Raw genomic sequence first — 18,842 nt, 5'->3', positions numbered from 1 at the left:
CCGCACACCCTTACAAGTCTCAATTCTTAGCAGGACAAGCATATACATTTGGCTAAATGTATAAATACAGCATTTCCATAAAGGCTACTGCTACCTTTAAATGTAACACACAGTAGCACAAATGTAGCTATATTTACTTGTACATATACTTATAGTGGCTCATTTTACACACATGAACATGTAAACACCAAATAACCACACTGATACAATCATAGTTTGCTGGAATACAACTCCAGAAGTGCACTCACATAAACTATATAAAGCATGCACACATGTTATTTGTACAGGTACCTGTAAAGTTGCATACACATTTATAGATCTATTTGGCATTTGTAACTAGCTGTTAATGGTAGCTTCATAGAGTATTTTAAACCATTTCTGTAAATCTGCTCCAGTCAGTCCGTAACAAAATCGTGCTATAACACTGTTCTCACACTTTCCTTCCAATGTCTTGCTCTTACCAAACGGAGTAACACACATTAATTTATCATTTCTCCTTTCAAAACGATAAGCAGCAATCCATGATGCTACAGCTGTATCTTCGTTAGGATGATATGCCAAGTATTGTCTTCTGTGTACCAGTAATGTTATAAGATCTGCCGATAATATATACCCTCCACCAAGTGCAAATGGTAGGTATGTTGGTGCAAGGTCCCAGTGAGGATCGGCCCATTCTGAACCTCTACGGATGGGTCGTCTTTTGAATTGTATTTTACCATAATACAGTCTGGTGTGCTTTGGCCGCTTTCTCAATTCATCAATCATATTCTTCACGTATACAAATGTACTCTCTTCAGTTTTCATCATGTACGTGAAGTTGACATTGTCATGTGCCCAAATAAACATGGAAAGTGTCTTGTTTGTTGAAGTAATCCAATGGTCTTTGACATTTTCTAGAAAGGCTATATCCCCATAAATGTCATTTTCTTTCTTCAGTAGGCGTAGTGTTACAGTAGAGTTAGTCACCCCTTTGGTTCCAATTACAAATCTCATCATTACATTTTCACTGTCATTAAATCCACGATACCAAGTGTTTCGTATACACTCACGAGCACTGAACCCTTCTGGCTGTATGCTTACCATTATAAGCAAGAAGGTCGTAGGTTTGTCACTCGAGTTTTCTTCTTCATAAGTCTCTAAAGTTGTAGCATTCTCTTCTGTTCTTGTATCATTCAGAGGTACAGTCAGATTCACAGTGATGCTTGAATTCGGAAATGATGGAGAGTTGGTCATTGCCAAATACTTGGAGTCCGAGTTTGAGTCGCTCCGACTGAATCGACTTGACGAAATGTTTGAAGGTTGCGAAACCAACATGACGTAGAGTAATCCGATAAACAGTACTTGAACGATGAAAACTAACCCAGTCAATCTAGTACTAGTAACCATCCTGAACACAAGTCAGCATGATTCTGTTGTCCTCGTGGTTGTCCTCTCATCACACCTTTCATTTGATAATCACGTGACCTGTTCTCGTTTACGCCCATTAAATTTTTTTTTTGCGACCCTAAGGACTCAGGAGCCTTAAAACATAATCACAGCATGTTAGTGTTGCATGGTTAGTACAAAAATAGCATGATCGTGTTTTATCAATGATCTTCCTCAAATGTACATTGGTGTGCTAAAAATTCAATGATAGACTCTTGCAAATAAAAAAATGCATACATTAAATATCTCTCTGGCCACCTATGTCAACTGTTCAGTAAGATTTAAAAAGCGTTGCTTTAAATCATCTTTTGACAAACCGTAAAACAAATGTATTATTTGGTCTTCAGGACACCGTTTACTTTTGGTGTCTTCGTCAAGAAACATACATATTTTTTCATTATCTCTTCTCTCGTACTTGTATGGAGCAAGCCAAGAGCCAACTGCAGTATCTTCATTAGGATGCCACTGGAGGTATTCACTTCCTTCAGCAACAAGACCAATTAAATCTGATGATATTATGTATGCACCACCAAGTGCATAGGGCAAATAGGTGTCACCTAAGTTCCATCCTGGATCTTGCCATGGAGAGTTTTTCTTCTTTGGTCTTCCTTTTTGAATTTTGCCATAATACAATCTTGTCGTAGTTGGTCTACGCAATAGTTCTGCTATTGTCCTTTTCACAAACACAAACGTATCGTCGTCACATTTCAGAAAGTACGTGAAATTGACATTTTCATGTGCCCATGTTATCAGCAGCAGTGTCTTGTTGGTTAAGGCTGATTTGTTCTCCTTAAAGTTTTCAAAAAAGATCATATCTTTGTAAATGTCATTTTCCCTTGTTAACAGTGTAGACAAATTACTGTTAATATCCTCAGTCCCCATCGCAAACCTCAACATCACGTCTTCACTATCATTGAAGCCTTTGTACCAGGTGTTACGAATCAGTTCTCGGTTGGTAAAGTATGATGGCACAATTGGGATCATTATCAACAAAAACGTATTGTAACGACGATTGACAATTCTCGATTCTATTGACTGATCACGAGTTGTATGCACGGGCAATGGCTCAGGAAATGGCTCAGGCAATGGTCTCCGTTTGATCGTCAGTGATGGTTTATGCATACGCCAGGTCGGCAGTTTACTTGGCAGTTTACGCACACTAATCCGAGGTACAGTCGGTGGAGTGAATCGTGAAGTAATAATAGAGTACTGAACATTTGTGGAATTCGATGGAGACACAGATGAAGGTGACAATTCGGGTGACGGTCTCACATTTCTACGAAGTGGTCGTAGGTTCACTAACACATTTACAACTTCCTGGTGTTGTCCAGAGCGGGTTGAATATATCATGAAAAATGTCACGCAGATAACAATGATTTGAACAGTGATAATAAATATACCGAGACGAGTCAACATTGTTATCCCTTTCCGTGTCGAACAACAGCATCAATGTTGCTTATGGCAATTAATCACGCCCACTAATTAACAAGGCTATCGTTTTGTTCACCCAAGTTGAGTCCATAAGCGCCTCATAAAAATAATTACGTGTATGAGGCAATGATGAGGGATTTCGTGCGAGATTTCGTGACATCATGAACAGCAGGAAGAACAGAAGTAAACCAGAGAAGCTGTCTAATAAGCCGAGTTGATTGCCATTGTTTGAGGTATAATGCACTTTGTATGACCAAGTACTGAAAATTAACTACCAATGTTTTGAGTCCTGTTTCTTGTCTACCTGGGAATAGTATGAACAGAACATGGCTACAAGTGAGGGCATGGAAATTGTTAGGTACAACATAGTGTACTGCCATTAGGCCATACAGGCAAACTTGATACTTCAGTGTTTCTCAACCATGCTGGCATAGTGGGAGGAAGGTCATTTTATATGTGTACACCTCAGTACAGGCAGCTGGGGTGGTGATCAGTTGGGGATTTAACAAAGCAAATACTACCTGCTGGAATACTGCCGCTACCTGTAAACTGACATGGAACCATTGCAAAATGGAAAATTTATACCTGGCCGTGGCAGGATATTTTGGTAAATCTCACCTACCAAGCCTGTACTGGGGATAGATGATAGGTGCATTATTCATTGTTGAACAAAATGCTCACAAAGCAATGCAAAAGCAGGTTATTCACTATAATAGCCTTCTTAAAGCTATTGTTTACTTTTGTTGAGCTGATATTTTCTGTGATGTAGGGCCAGTCTTCTCTGGATCAAACTATGTGTGCATATGATTAATAAAATTTGAGGCGGGAGGATGAAGGCAGGAATGAGAAACAATTAACCAAGTTTGCCTGGACTTATAGAGTGCATGTGCATCGATTTGGGGGTTATGCAACTAAACAGATACATCTGGTTATGTTTAGAGTTTATCAAAGAGTTTTAATATAGCCAAACTTGACTTTGAAGTTTCAGAAGAGTCGTACTGTAGCCTAATATATGTAATTTTGTACAACTAACCAACTCATGTAACGTCCCTTATCATAATTGGGAATGTGTAGATACATAGTCTGGCTACCTTTTTATGCAAACACTGAGTAGTACAACAAGGGGTTTATAAACACAAAAGTACCTAGCAGTACTTATAAAGCTCCTGATACAATCATGTACTTACATATTACTGAGTGCCAGCATTATGTGTTATGCAAAAGGCCTGTGTCCCATATAATGTAAAGGAAAATTAGACAGGTAGTCTTAACCCTGGTCCATGGCCTTACTATAATTTTCTGCTTATAAGGAATTGTATCAGTTTAGTCTGTTTGTCCAACAGTTGAATTTCAAACACAGTTGAATGCTTCATTCACTTCAAGCCAATCATCACTTCTTGGTAATGGCAATGCTGCAGCTGATAAAATAGATTGTTTCATTCATTCCATAAAAGTCTGATTGCCTGTAGACAAGACTGTAAGGATAATTGAGGATGGGACTAGACTGGGATGTGCTGAACTTGAAACACATTCCCTGTTCACCAGCTAAGTGTTATTAATGTGTTTTCCGTTATTTACTTGGCTGTGCCATGATCATTCCAAGCAAAGCAAATGTGTACCAGTAGTATCATTGCTATTGTTTGTCTCTTCATTTTGGAAGGCTGCATGATCATTACCGGTCAACACAGTAGTTTTTCATGAGACCAACATAACAGTACTTAGACCTTTTTGTGGTGGATTTGGTGAATTTTGGAGGTATCTAAGTTACTTAGACCCTTTTCATGTTTATTACGCATACCTGCATTAGTAGCGCTGGCAATGCATAAACTAATCTTAAACCTGTAACTGTTACCAGTAGAGTGATGGCTTGTTTCTACTAATTAACAATACATTTCTCTGTTGTCAACAGTGTTAAGGTACAACAACTACATAAAGGATCTAAATAAGTTAGAGAACTCCTGTATGTGTAACACTTTTAGTCATGATTATTTTCAATAAAATATCTGTTTAAATTAATTAAAGTAATTTTTACCATTAAATACACCACAAACACATTTTTGTCATGTCTTTAGAATGAAAACTCTTTCCTCATGATGACAATGTTCTTCGAATGATGTACGCAGCTGTAATTGGAGTGATAATCAGTCTGACCAGACATTGAATAAAGATACTATGGCTACCTGCATTCAGGGGCGTAGCCAGGATTTTTGAAGGGGGGTTCCAGCACCAGCATTGAGTTACTAGAAGCAGGGGTCTGGGGGCGCAGCCCCCAGCCGCTGAGAGACTTTCAATATTTTAATAAATCAAAGCTCAGCAAATTACTATATTTTATGCAAAAAGTACATTAATTATAAGTGCCCCAGGGATGAAGGTAGTACTAGATAAAGTCACCTAGTGGAAACAGACAGCATAACACATAGAAACACATATAGTAATCTGTAAGTGATGGTTATATCTCACTGTGGTATAGGAGCCATGAATCCACTGATACAAATGACAATCAAAACAATATAACTATACAAATATGCATAGCATGAATTAATTTTGCATAACAAAAGTGATAAATTACTGGAGCTCTATACATTTAAACACTGCACACCAAAGCTATAGCAGTATAAGGTCATGCTAAGTTTTGCATTTAATGTTGGAATGTCTGAAAAACTTCATATGGACATGGATATTTACATGCATGTTCTATTAGAGTATGCCTGACTGCTCTATTAGAGTATATACCTGACTGCTCTATTAGAGTATTATCGATCTTTTTAATAAGTTTTGAAGAGGGCTCATGTTACCTCTGTAAATCCTTCCCTGAGAGATGAATGTAAGTTTATTAACTCACTCATTTTGTCCTGCCACACTAAATGGTGTGTTAGAATCCTGCTTGCAGTAGTCTAAATTTTACAGGGGGGGTTCCTGAACCCCCCTCCCTACGCCCCTGTGCATTAGTAAGAACAAACAAAACAACTATTGTAATTATTCTGCTCATACAATTTATGTATAATTATGTTAAAGAATAGTGAGAGTATTGAAAACTATGGCAGTGGCTTTGTAACATCAATTAACAACAATTATTAGAAAGAATGAAGTAAGCCATAGTTCGGGAAAACCCAGTCATTCTTGACATTACGTACACGCATACATGCAGTATACGCAACATTACTGTATGTTTACGTTGCATATACATACGTGTACATACATACTCATTACCTAGTTAGTCAATAAACCCTATAGGGATCAACCCAGGGAGTGGCCTAAATTTGTAGGTGGGTAGATAATGGTATGAAATCATTTAACTGCATTTAGCATGTAGTCAGCTATAGCTACTATAGCCATGTATTTTGTGTTCAGTGTTTCCTCAAAACCACACAGCTGTACTTTCACTAAAACACAACAAGTACCTACAGTATAATAAAGCAATTACAAACAGTAGCCACATTCACAGACTTATACACTTGTACACGTGCATGTACTTTATCACCTGTAGTTATGAAAAGTAGGAGCTAGTATGACTACTGATGTACTTCAATTGTAGCATGGTACACCTTAATTTCACGAATACAGTAGCAATATAAATCACACTACTATGTATGCTGGAGTTGCAATGGTGTAGTAATTGGTTGTATGGGTACTGTATATTGTCTCATGTGGTACAGAGATATATCACATGATACAAAGTGGAATGCAAACAAAATAGGTGTTTGTTACTTTTACAGAAGTGTAGAGCCCCTTCTCCTTTCTAGAATATGCTAAATGATCATTTAGTTATTAAAACCTGGCAGTTAGCTACAACATATTTGATTCATGGAATGTCAGCTTTTGAAATCCACCACATTCCTAATATCCATATACCACAATACATTGATATGTTCTATAAGGCCACTCCATTTTTTTCCCATTTCTAAAAATGCATGCGAGCGGATCAGTAGCCATTGCTACTAAGTTTTAAAAGTATACAGTCAAATCCAACACCAGAATCCTCTCTAATTCGATCAAAATGTAACACTTTTATTATTATTAATGCTTGTATAGAAAACAACCTCATGCACCTCTGTACTCTGCAATCTGATGCAAAATTTGATTCCTTACATTTGGAAATACATTGTTTTCGACCTTTGTAACCCAACGAGCAATAATAGCAGCATTAAAAACAATCACAGAAAATAATTTTTAAGCAACCAAAGCATTTAATTTGTTAACAATAAGTTGTAATACTTGTAAATTGTAATGTTAAAAAACATGCATGTTCTATTTTTTACTGTATAATCCATTGCAACATAATTCTAGATATTGTACAATGTCAGATTACAGAGGTGACTTGATACTCCTTAATCCTATGGCTCCCATTGAGTGTTGGATTAGAGAGGTTTGATGGTACAACCTACACAACAAAGGCAAGAAAATATAAGCTAAGAGCATGAAAAGAGTAAAAGCTACATTGGTTATGACTCTGAATTATTGCTAATAATTATACTGCTATACAATCATGTAATCAGTGATGAATGAAAGTCAGTTAACGGCATAATGAATATAGCCATACTGAACATGCAGGTGGGAAATGGGAAACCATGAATCTATTGGAGTGGCCTAGAACTTCATTGAAGTCAAAGCAGGAGACGTAATACTCAAGCAGAATCAATGTCGTTTTCTTACCACTACCCAGGTTTTTTTCCCTCACTTTTGATGTCGGTTGTGGAAATAGCTGACCCAAATATTCTTCATTAAAATTACCAATAATGGAACTACGCCACTGAGACTCTTGTTGCATGCAATATTTGTTCAGGTGCAATAGGACAATTTGTAAAGTCAACCCAGCTATATATAGTGTTGAAACCAGGTCAGGTCAACTGGGTCACATCTTGGTTTGATCATCTGCTTTATGTACATATATATTTGAGCCTGACCCAAACCCGAAGTAGAACAAGCATGAAATTAATTAACAAATTTGGTGATGTAGAAGCGTCATAGTCTAGTGCTACAGTAGCTTCTTTTGTGAGCCACACAAACCTGTAGGGATTATTACTGTCTGTAGGCATACGTAGTCAGGCAATTATCATTAGGTGTATTGCAGTCTGCAGGTATGCATGAATCTGTAGTTTGCTGCTGAGAAGATAAGACTATATTATGTATTGTAATTATTTAACAAAGCTGGACTTCAATAAATTATTAATTATTGTATAAATATATTATGTCATATTGCAATAGGGATGGCAGCTGTCTTTGTTTGTGACAGTTACTGCCTGCAGGCTTATATACATGGAGCCACACCCACTAATTGATTGGTATTGCATTTGGTGTTAAAATCAATGTGATTATATAAATGCACTGTTATCGTATGAGTTGTAGTCTATAGTTAGTGACAGCAAGCCAACTTCTTTTGTGAGCTACGCCCACTTATTAGGGATGTGTGATTTTTTTTGCATGATGCTCCTTTATCAGTAAGAATTTTGTAAGTATGCATGAAGCAAAATGCAGTATTTTTTTATATGTAGATTTTGAAGCGTGCCTACTGATTAATTGTTAGTTGTAAACCTTACCTGTTGCACAGATAAAACAGATAATTTATTGTGCTGTATTGGTATTCGCACCAGCATATCCTTTATTTCACTGGTCAATAAATGACAAATTTCATGATGTGTGGATTACATCTATAAATCTTTGCAGCAACTTGAGGTATGAAACTTGATGCATGCATGGTTACACAATGACACTTTATAAATTGAACTGTCATGCTCAGTATCATCCTAAATCACCTTTTAGCTGGGAGCACTTTATTCATTAGCAGTGATATTAAAATTGCAGCAGGAATATAATCACACTAGACTAATTTGACCACAATAGTGGCTGAAATAAAAACACCAGAAGTATGACATTTACATAGATTGCACCATTCTTTTGTGATGCTATTGGCATGGATTATTATACTTGATGACTGAAGACACACATACAAAGTCTCCTGCTGCCACACTACTATTTCAGTACAAAGTTTTATTATCGATTAGAGATTGTAAGTGCCCATGCTGAAAAGGGTCTGGTACACTTCCAATAGGCAAATTGTGACAACACCCAGCAGGAAATGTGAAGTGTTGATTACACCACTCAAAAGGCAACAAGCACATGTAAGGAGTTGTCATTTCAAGCTGAATGTGACCCACTGAACCACACATATTTCTCGAATTACATTTTTAGTAACAAAGGAGTGGAAGTCAAAGTTTCAGCCTTGTAAGATAAGGGGTCTTTGAGTTATAGCGCTACACAGTAGGAACAGTTGACAATTTGTACAGCAACAATATGGCAAATATGTTACAGGTGCTTAATGAATCAATCATAACTCAGAACTGAACAAGCTACTAATCTATTCATCATGAATTGACAAATAAGGTACAGTGCTTTTCCTGTACTCCTTCATGTGTATAAAGAAGCGGGCTATTTCAACATGGAAATTATGATGACAACCTACCACATTGTAAATTAGTACCCATAACTTACATGTCATTTGCTGTATAAGTACAACTTCATGAATATTCTTTTAGTGTTTTTCAATCTAGTAGACGCATGCATGCAAAGTACACAATACTTAAAAAGTACTTAAAATACTTACCGTATAGTAAAAAACTTTGGCGGTAATAAACTTTGGACGAATTTGGCAAATAGCATTCAATTCGCCAAAGTTTTTTTTGCCAATTATTTTAGATTATCACATGAGCACATTGAGTAACTAGAACTTGAGATGAAGGTCAGCTCGTACCACTACGCAATAAAGATCAAGCTGACTTTGGAGATCTTCCTACTAAGTTCCTAGGAATTTGTCCCACTGTTGTCACTCCTTGTGATAGAAAATCCGACCGGCTTCCCGGCACGTCAGCTAGTTCATCGTTTCGCGATGGATTTGGTCAAATACTTTGATATACGTGATAACCTCTACTATTGGAGGTCACTGCGGGAAAAGTAAATACGGTCGTTTCCTGCATCGCAAGAGATAGCGAAGTGTGCCTTTGCTACCATGTCATTAGATCAGTAGCTACAAAAGCCGGTACTGCTACAACAACGCTAGCTACCTATACACTTACTACACTACTTAACTGATGAGTTGACACCTTGTTGTTATCCTTACATACTGTACAGTAAAAACTTTGGCGAATATTATTTCAATCGCCAAAGTTTTTTCCGCCAAATTTTTTAACAGAGGGATTTCGTTACACTTTTTTACCACCAAAGTTTTTTACTATACGGTACATAAGTACTTTAATTATCCAAGTACTTAGCTTACACAAGAAATGGTAAGCCAGTACTTTCAAATACGTACTTAAGTATACTCATGTACTTGGACCCATGTTTGTAGCAGACCCTTTTCAGCTCAGGTGCTTATAATCAGCCCTTGTATGTACAAACACACACACACACACACACACAAAGCACCAAGTCCAGCAGATCTTCCTGGGGCAGGACTAGTAATGTGCAGGAGGCAGTACCATGTCTTACAGGTGAAGGTGTGAGCACCGAAGTCCCACCTGGACCTTCAGAGACATGGACAGTTGGCATTTGGTTCTCCAGTTTACAACAGGTACCCATTAATGTTATAGCTGGGTGGGTTGCTACCCTGGTTGACTTTCTCATTCTCTAACTACAAGACTGCCCTTAGTTCATAAACCTTAGCCATTTCAAGAGCTCCAATCACAATTCTAATAAAGCATGGCAGCACAGCACATTTAGCTGGTAAGTTGCATGACCCCAAAATCAATGTACACTCTATAAGGCCAGATTAATTGTTCTCATTCCTGCCTGCATTACCTTCATCCTCCCACCTCAAACTTTATTAATCACATGTACATGTATTTTGATCATGGCCTTGCAGCACAGAAAAAATATATGTCCAGCTCAACAAAAGTAAACGATACTTTAAGGCTAATTTCTGCATAGTAGATAACCCACTTTTGCAGTGCTTTGTGAGCATTTTGTTCAACAATGAATAATGCAGCTATCATCTAACCCCAGTACAGGCTCAGTAGGTGAGATTTACCAACAAAATATCCTGCCACGGCCAGGTATAAATTTTCCATTTTGCAATAGTTCCATGTCAGTTTACAGGTAGCGGCAGGTAGTATTTGCTTTGTTTAATCCCCAACTGATCACCACCCCAGCTGCCTGTACTGAGCAGTATGGGGTTGGCATTGATAGGTGTACACATATAAAATGACACTATGCCGGCATGGTTGAGAAACAAGAATCAAGTTTGCCTGTATGGCCTAATGGCAATACTCTATGTTGTACCTAACAATTTCCATGCCCTCACTTGTAGGAATTGCAAGCCATGTTCTGTTCATACTACCGTACACAAGGAAATTTTGACGTCAAAAAAATTTGACGAATTCAGCAGATTTGACCAATAAAATGTTGACGAAAATCAAGAAATTGTAGGCAAAACCTGTACTTTTAAGGGCGCTTATAAACATTTGACGAATTTAAATTTGACGAATTAAATCGATTCGTAATAATTCGTCAAATTTTTTTGACGTCAAAATTTCCTTGCGTACGGTATTCCCAGGGGTAGACAAGAAACAGGAAAAACATTGGTAGCTAACCTTCCGTGCTAGTCTCGCGCAGCCAGACCACTCTAATCGATAAGCGCCGTTGGGAGAAATAGTGGTCTGGCTTCGCGAGACTACTTCCGTGCTTGGTAATACAAGTGTACACACGTACATTATACCTCAAACAATGGCAGTCAACTCGCTTATTAGACAGCTTCTCTGGTTTACTTCTATTCTTCTTGCTGTTCATGATGTCAAGAGATACGTAATTATTTTTATGAGGTGCTTATGGACTCAACTTTTTGTTTACCCATGTTGAGTCCATAAGCGCCTATAGGCGCTTTTATAAAAATAATTAATCAGAGATTACTGTGCGCTTGTAAAGATCGATAATACTAGATGCACGTGCACGTGGACACAGACACAAGAGAGGAGATATATTCAACTTTCAGGATGTGAGGTACGTTACTTTTTTGTACACTGCACAGTATTTTACTCTGGGTGCATTATTTTGAATACTGTGACAGAAATTACTCCTTTCATAGTCATGGTTTAATTAGAACAATTTGCCTTGGCTAATTACAGGTGTGATCAACTTAGGGGCTTGGCTAAAAGAAGTGTTGTAATGTCTGTGAGTTTGGCATAATAGAGCAGGCAATGACTCTAAGGTCATCAATGGCACATACACACTTTAATGTTATATCATGCTATATACATGCCCGATACATGCATAAATGCGGGTAGTTGGAAGTCTTCCGATTGCCCTAAGCAGTCTCTGTGGTGTGTGTAGCCTTGTGTGTCCACACTGCTTTTTTCTCTTTGTCATTGGGTTGTATTATCTGGTACAGTTCAAATCTCATACACACTTGCATTCATACACTACTCAGCTTATTGTGTAGTAAAAAACATTGTGATGAGGAGCAGCCATTGAGAGTAAGAATAAATTTGTTTCGTTTCCATGCCATAAAGCAAACATGAGTTACGTGCGTTTGATTACATTGCGGTATAACATAACTTTATCATCACTGTTTCTAAGCTTGAACAACCTTCTTGCTTAATAGCATGGGTGTATTAATTAGGCCCAAAACTGTACCTTGATGAATGCCTCAGTTCATGGTGAATAGAATGACACAAGTCCCAACTCTGTAGCCTGTTGCACTCAAGACTTATGATCGATTAAACAAGCGCCAGTCAATTTCTGTACAATTCGATTGTCTTGCCCTTCTGGGTATCTATTGCTACAACTCCACAAGTACTTACTAGATAAGGCTGAAACTAACAGCCCATTGGTTTTTCCCTCTAGACAACAAAATAGTCATATAAAATGAAGCTCGAGAAAAATGCAAACAAGTTGGGTTTTTGCTCAGCTTGTCACATATTGTCTATCCTCCAAGATTAAAGTATGCTAGGAGCTGATTGTATTTCCATTCCCTAATGTTTTTGCACAAATTTATGTAAATTTTACAAACTTATCTGTATGTTGTAATGCTATAATATGGTACTGTAACACCATAAACAATTATTGCTCTTGCAAGAAGTATTGAAGAAATTAAACGCTAGCTAGAAGTACTGGATTTTACCTTAATTAAATACAGTTGGCATATATTGAATGAACCTCACTAATAGGGCCAGATAGGGATATACTATAGCCTCAACAATGGAGCAGTATGTCCCATACACATTAGCTGTGTTTGGAGGTAGGGGTGAGGGATATCTTTGAAAACAAAAAAAAATTTGGCTCAATAACTACTAATATTGAAATATGTATCTGTAATAACTCATAACTAGTCCATATCAACTGGATCAACTGCGGTCTGTCTTATTAATTCCAGGAATGCTGATTTATTGCATTTTGTCAATACCTAGTATTGATGATAAGATGTTACATCATACTTCATGCTTGTTGCAGTGTATCTCGTATCATTTTTACACATCAATATCAGTAAAATATTGAATTTCTCGATATTATTGAAATAGGTGGCTACTATACAAAGTAGTCTTATTAAACAGATGACTTGTAAGTGAGGTGTTACTGTAACTGAATTTCTATAAGCAACTACAGTGGAACCTCTCTTAAAGGACCTTCATATAAAGGACACTGAACGTTTAACCTTTTTATAGTGTACAGTTTTAGATGTCCCTATACAGACCTATACTAATGAAATCATACCTCTGAAAATGCAACTCCTTGCCATAGGGAATATTCTCCACCAGATTCAGATAATATGCTGTTTGGAAGCCAAGCATTATAAATATCTAGATAGTAGATGCATAATGTTATTTATTTCATGGTTGCAGATGGATTTTATACTTACAACCACAATACCATCTACTTGGAACTAGGGACGATGTCTTTTGTATGTAATAATTACATACTGAAAAGTTCTACAGATGTCCAGCTCTGGGTCACCAGGTAGGCATGACTACTTTGCTTTGTGCGTATGCATGTACAGCAGTTGTGTCCACACCAGCTATAGGTCTTGTGTAACATGTGACCAATCCCTTAATCTATATTCTAATATTTTCACAGATTTACTTGACTACATCGAGTTGTCAGGCGTCAATAGTGGACACTACCAGAGTCTGTTCCAGTCATATGACACACAACACAGACTTGATGTCATAACTGCTGGACCTCAACCTAATTGTGATCAAATGTAAAAGTTACAAATAAGCAGCTCACACTTCATATTATATAATAATGCATTACTTTCCATTAAATGTTTCTCTAGATCCACACAGGAAATGTCTTGATAATAACCACAAAGTTGGTCTGTACAAAATATACTGCTTACGGCAAGTGTATACGGGATATGCATGTTATCTACTGATGACTCAGCCTTTGTACTGCAACTGGTGCTTTCTTGTTTTCCCTATAAAGAGACCTGGTGTTTGTGCCCAGCTTCATGTACCACACGCATGCACGCACTCACACACACGTCCATTAGCAAGAGTCTTCATACACTTGAAATTATCTATGCAAGTGTATCAGTTTAGTTAGTGCTTACTCCATACCCTATGGTCTTTGCTATCAATTATGTCCATGTGTAGTTACAGTCTATTTCAGGTTGGTTGTCCACGCACAATATCACGTGAATAAAATAACCAATGAAATTTTACGCCAGATAGACAGTGTGAGTTTATTTTAACCCTAAGGCTACTAATCCTATTGGCTACTTTCAAGCATGTGACTTTTAATGCTTTGTTTCCCTAGTCAGCCAACTGGAAATAGACTGTAACATCCTCTGTGTAAGCCGGAATTAAGAACAACAATCATGTAACTATCAAATGATCTGGCCAAGTCTACATACACTTTTACTGAGTTTAGATACATCATTTCTTTTATATAATTATTGTGAGACACATCCAACTTCATAAATGTATTCCTAGGAGGAGCTGTATGTCTGCTAGCATCATCACTGCTTGTGGCGTGTCGCATCATCCAGCAGTCATATATAGGCTAAGGAGTAGAGTGTACAATAGAATACTGGTCACATGACAGCATGTTTATAATAGCGTGTGAGTATCACATGCGCCTTGCGACGCTTATGAGCTCATAATATAGTGAAACCTAGAACATTGCATAATCTGACACTGTTTCCTAATAAGACTAAGTTGATAAGCTAACTATCCTGACAATCATTAATTGAGCTAAAGCTAGTTCTGGGATAAGATCAGGGTGTTTAATTTGAAAGATTTCACTGCAAGTTGCCCTTTGTAATGCATTGGTGATAGTCACAGTTACTATGTGTTGCTATACTGGGAATGGAGTGTCATTCTTTATATAATAACGACCCAACCCTGTACCTAACCTATCACTCACATCAAGTTCATGATGAATCCCTCTGTGTAGTTTATCAGAGTGAAGGTCATCTAAGAATTGCTTCATCTTACTGCAAACAATAATATATGTACAGATACAATGATGTGACAGCATCATAACTGGTATAGACGTTCTTCACTACCAGAGCATCAAACACATGCTGTTACAAACAGCCATACTGTACAACAAATTAAAAGCAAACCAAATACTCAAGACACAAACAGATAATATAACCATGAAAGATGGCTTACTGTATGTCCTCAATTGTTCCAGGGAACATGTACATGTGTCTGAAACTGTCAATAGTAATCAGTAGTATAAATCCTACTTGATGAAATAAACGGAATACTGTAATTTGCAGAGTGTATGTGTAGACAGTTCCATGCAATGATTCACAATGATGACACCACTGAGGATAATATCCACTGGTGAGAAGGGATTTCATACATGTCATATAGAAGTACTCATATTCTTGAGCAAAGCACATTAAATTTCACAAATCAAACTCGCCTTCGTGATGTTGTTACTAGGTAACAGTTGCATCACGTGAGTTGGCTAACATGGATTTTGTGACCTTAAAAATACTCGAGTACCAATTTTACTATCTGAATACCAACATCCTAAACAATATCTGAATACTTGCAGTATTTATTTCAGCACTAAAAATAACTTTCATTTCGGAACATGAGGTGCATGTTTGACAACCTGAATGACAGAACAAAGAGTGCAAGTTGAATACGTAACTAATCAAATCATTATTAATTTTCTTGTCTTGTTTTTTTTTTTTGTTGACATTAATCAGTTGGCAGAAGTAATTTTTGCCAGACCCATACTTTCATATGTACTGAATAACTTCCTTGTATGTTGTACTGTGAAACCTTTAGTAATAATACTAATAATATTCTCAGCACATTAGAGGGTATACATATGCACACATGAACACATTGCTGTTTACATTGCTAAATTGAAGCGATTAGGCATGTGCGAGATAAACGCTTCAAGCAAGAACAGGAAGTACAATTATAATTTAAAGCACCGCGTATGCTTATATGTACAAAAAATACAGCACTTGAGGGCAAATACAGTATTCAACTTTGCCTCATACTGTACTTTGACTCATACTGTAATAGCCTCTTGAATGCCCCTATGCTGTATTTTCCATACGCAAGTGTGGCAGTGCTTTAACTGTAACATATAATGACATACTTACAATGTCCTAAACATTTTCCATACAAATGTAGATAATTATGCACTGTGGTCTGCATTAAGCAGTCACCGTACCTGTCTAATACCTACAATGGTCAGCCAAGAATTCACCACTGTATAGAGGTTTTGCAGGAGGTGTTTGAGTCATATGTGCGTATACAGAATTATCTACAAGTGCTGTACACATTGCATGAGGAAGGATGCTACGGTGTTCCATTAGTTGCATAATAGCAGGTCTATAAATACTTCAGTATCTAGTTACTAACACTGCAGATAGTCTCACGTGGCCAGATCACTATACTCTGTCACTGGGTAGGAGTAGTTTTGTAAGAAGATCCGGTACAGTTCTATACCCTCAATACATCATCACAAAGTATGCAGCATTTATAGCCCATGTGGTATTGTAACAAAACTGCAGCATATTCAGCTAACGTGTCTATCACTACAGAACTTACAAAAGCAACTTTTAGCATAGAAAACTATTATTATTATATACAAAGTCTATGCTTTTAGGCACATTTGGTAAATTTGTATATGCATATATGCATGCTTATGATTAGAAACACAAGTGGCTGCTGCTCATCGCATTGCTTTCTACTCAATAAGCCAAGTAGTGTTAGCGTCTTAGCGAGTGTGTATGAGATTTGAACTGTACCAGATAATACAACCCAATGACAAAGAGAAAAAAGCAGTGTGGACACACAAGGCTACACACACCACAGAGACTGCTTAGGGCAATCGGAAGACTTCCAACTACCCGCATTTATGCATGTATCGGGCATGTATATAACATGATATAACATTAAAGTGTGTATGTGCCATTGATGACCTTAGAGTCATTGCCTGCTCTATTATGCCAAACTCACAGACATTACAACACTTCTTTTAGCCAAGCCCCTAAGTTGATCACACCTGTAATTAGCCAAGGCAAATTGTTCAAATTAAACCATGACTCCTCGCTCGCGTCGGCAGTAAAGTGAATACAATTCTAGTTTTTGTAATCTAGTTGAATAGCGAGGAGATTTGATTGAAACTTATAAGATATTAAAAGGGTACTATGACATTGAATGGTCTAAACTGTTTACGTTGAATACATCAAATACCAGAGGACATTCTTTGAAACTCTTTAAGAAGCAGTGTAGAACAAAACAGAGATTAAATTTTTTTACCCAACGAGTTGTCAACATTTGGAACTTACTCCCACACCATGTAGTATCCTCACCCACTATAGCTCTTTTTAAACAACAATTGGACTGTTATTGGAAACAACAAGGACATGGATATGAACAAAGGCCTAGTGCCTAAGCATATTTTTGTATTTTAGTGTTGTGTGTATCCATTATCAATAATAATAATAATAATAATAATAAAACCATGACTATGAAAGGAGTAATTTCTGTCACAGTATTCAAAATAATGCACCCAGATTAAAATACTGTGCAGTGTACAAAAAAGTAACGTACCCCACATTCTCTCTTGTGTCTGTGTCCACGTGCACGTGCATCTAGTATACCGTACGCAAGGAAATTTTGACGTCAAAAAAATTTGACGAATTCAGACTTCAGCAGATTTGACGAATAAAATGTTGACGAAAATCAAGAAATTGTAGGGCGCTTATAAACATTTGACGAATTTAAATTTGACGAATTAAACCGATTCGTCAAATTTTTTGACGAGCACAGTAATCTCTGCATGATTAATTATTTTTATAAAAGCGCCTATAGGCGCTTATAGCGCAAGCAAACCACAGACTATAAATATAGATGAAACCATATAGTGAAACTACAAGGTATCTCATACTGTAGCTAATGGCTGGGTTTTTTTTAGGGATTGCATGCATGGTTAAACCCTTAAGTTTTCAGTGAAACTATTTTTGTGCTGAAGTCACTTAGCTGAGTAGCTAGCTAGCTATATCCCTCTCTGGCGTTCATTTGATGTCACAAACTACACTGATCACCTTTGCTAATGGAACTACTAGGTTTTCAACAAGTGGTAAAATAAACCATGTTCAGAACAGTAGTAGACATTTTCTCTTCAATAGAACCCCTTTATTTATTTAATATTTATTATCAACTTTTGTCAATGCCTTGATTATGGAACACCCTACGGTAGTGCCAGGTTCACAATAGAGATCGCATACTCCTGCAACTAGCTAAACGCCATCTTAGAAATCTCTTTCAACCTAAAAGGAAGCCTTAGAAGTTAATTTGGAAGAAGCAAATATGAATTCAAAAGGACCTGCATGATAATAAAGAACCATTTTGAGCTATTTTGTTAGCTATAATCTTCTGATTATTTTTTTCTGCTAGAGCAATCCATGACCATTTTAAATGGTAAACACATCCAAATTTGCTTCTTGTAGGTTCACTTTGCCACTGATCTTCTGACTTATATTCAAGAGAAATTTAACAAATGTGTTAATAAGTATC

At 37.1% G+C, this 18,842-nt stretch overlaps 3 protein-coding genes and 1 long non-coding RNA gene across 4 annotated transcripts; 1 reads left to right on the top strand and 3 right to left on the bottom strand.

The window, feature by feature from the left end:
- Positions 1-209: 209 nt before the first annotated feature.
- LOC136254546 (beta-1,3-galactosyltransferase sqv-2-like) lies at positions 210-1,485 on the bottom strand. Its single transcript, XM_066047282.1, has one exon. The coding sequence runs from the start codon at positions 1,384-1,386 to the stop codon at positions 337-339; it is 1,050 nt and encodes a 349-aa protein (XP_065903354.1). The 5' UTR covers positions 1,387-1,485; the 3' UTR covers positions 210-336.
- Positions 1,486-1,606: 121 nt separating this feature from the next.
- On the bottom strand, positions 1,607-2,942 carry LOC136254545 (beta-1,3-galactosyltransferase 6-like). Its single transcript, XM_066047281.1, has one exon. It carries the CDS (start codon positions 2,839-2,841, stop codon positions 1,684-1,686), a length of 1,158 nt encoding a protein of 385 aa, XP_065903353.1. The 5' UTR covers positions 2,842-2,942; the 3' UTR covers positions 1,607-1,683.
- An 8,812-nt stretch (positions 2,943-11,754) lies between these two features.
- On the top strand, positions 11,755-14,151 carry LOC136254544 (uncharacterized). The gene is made up of 3 exons (XR_010700547.1): positions 11,755-11,844; positions 13,683-13,797; positions 13,915-14,151. It is a non-coding gene; the product is annotated as an uncharacterized lncRNA (long non-coding RNA).
- A 447-nt stretch (positions 14,152-14,598) lies between these two features.
- On the bottom strand, positions 14,599-18,023 carry LOC136253702 (endoplasmic reticulum resident protein 44-like). Its single transcript, XM_066046360.1, has 4 exons — positions 17,877-18,023; positions 15,459-15,531; positions 15,208-15,277; positions 14,599-14,844 (listed from the first exon to the last, which is right to left on the bottom strand). Exons 1-4 carry the CDS (start codon positions 17,881-17,883, stop codon positions 14,599-14,601), a joined length of 396 nt encoding a protein of 131 aa, XP_065902432.1. The 5' UTR covers positions 17,884-18,023.
- Positions 18,024-18,842: the final 819 nt, after the last annotated feature.

The sequence above is a fragment of the Dysidea avara genome, chromosome 4 (genome assembly GCF_963678975.1).
Source record: "Dysidea avara chromosome 4, odDysAvar1.4, whole genome shotgun sequence".
Taxonomy (NCBI): Eukaryota; Metazoa; Porifera; class Demospongiae; order Dictyoceratida; family Dysideidae; genus Dysidea; species Dysidea avara.
Note: the sequence above shows the minus strand (reverse complement) of the source record. Positions and strands in the feature narration are given on the sequence as shown.

Coding starts and splice junctions, on each gene's coding strand:
- LOC136254546 (XM_066047282.1), bottom strand. CDS start 1,386: ATGGTTACTAGTACTAGATTGACTGGGTTAGTTTTCATCGTTCAAGTA.
- LOC136254545 (XM_066047281.1), bottom strand. CDS start 2,841: ATGTTGACTCGTCTCGGTATATTTATTATCACTGTTCAAATCATTGTT.
- LOC136253702 (XM_066046360.1), bottom strand. Junction 15,278..15,458: donor GGAACAATTGAGGACATACA/GTAAGCCATCTT, acceptor TATTGTTTGCAG/TAAGATGAAGCAATTCTTAG. Junction 14,845..15,207: donor GGATTCATCATGAACTTGAT/GTGAGTGATAGG, acceptor TCTACTCCTTAG/CCTATATATGACTGCTGGAT.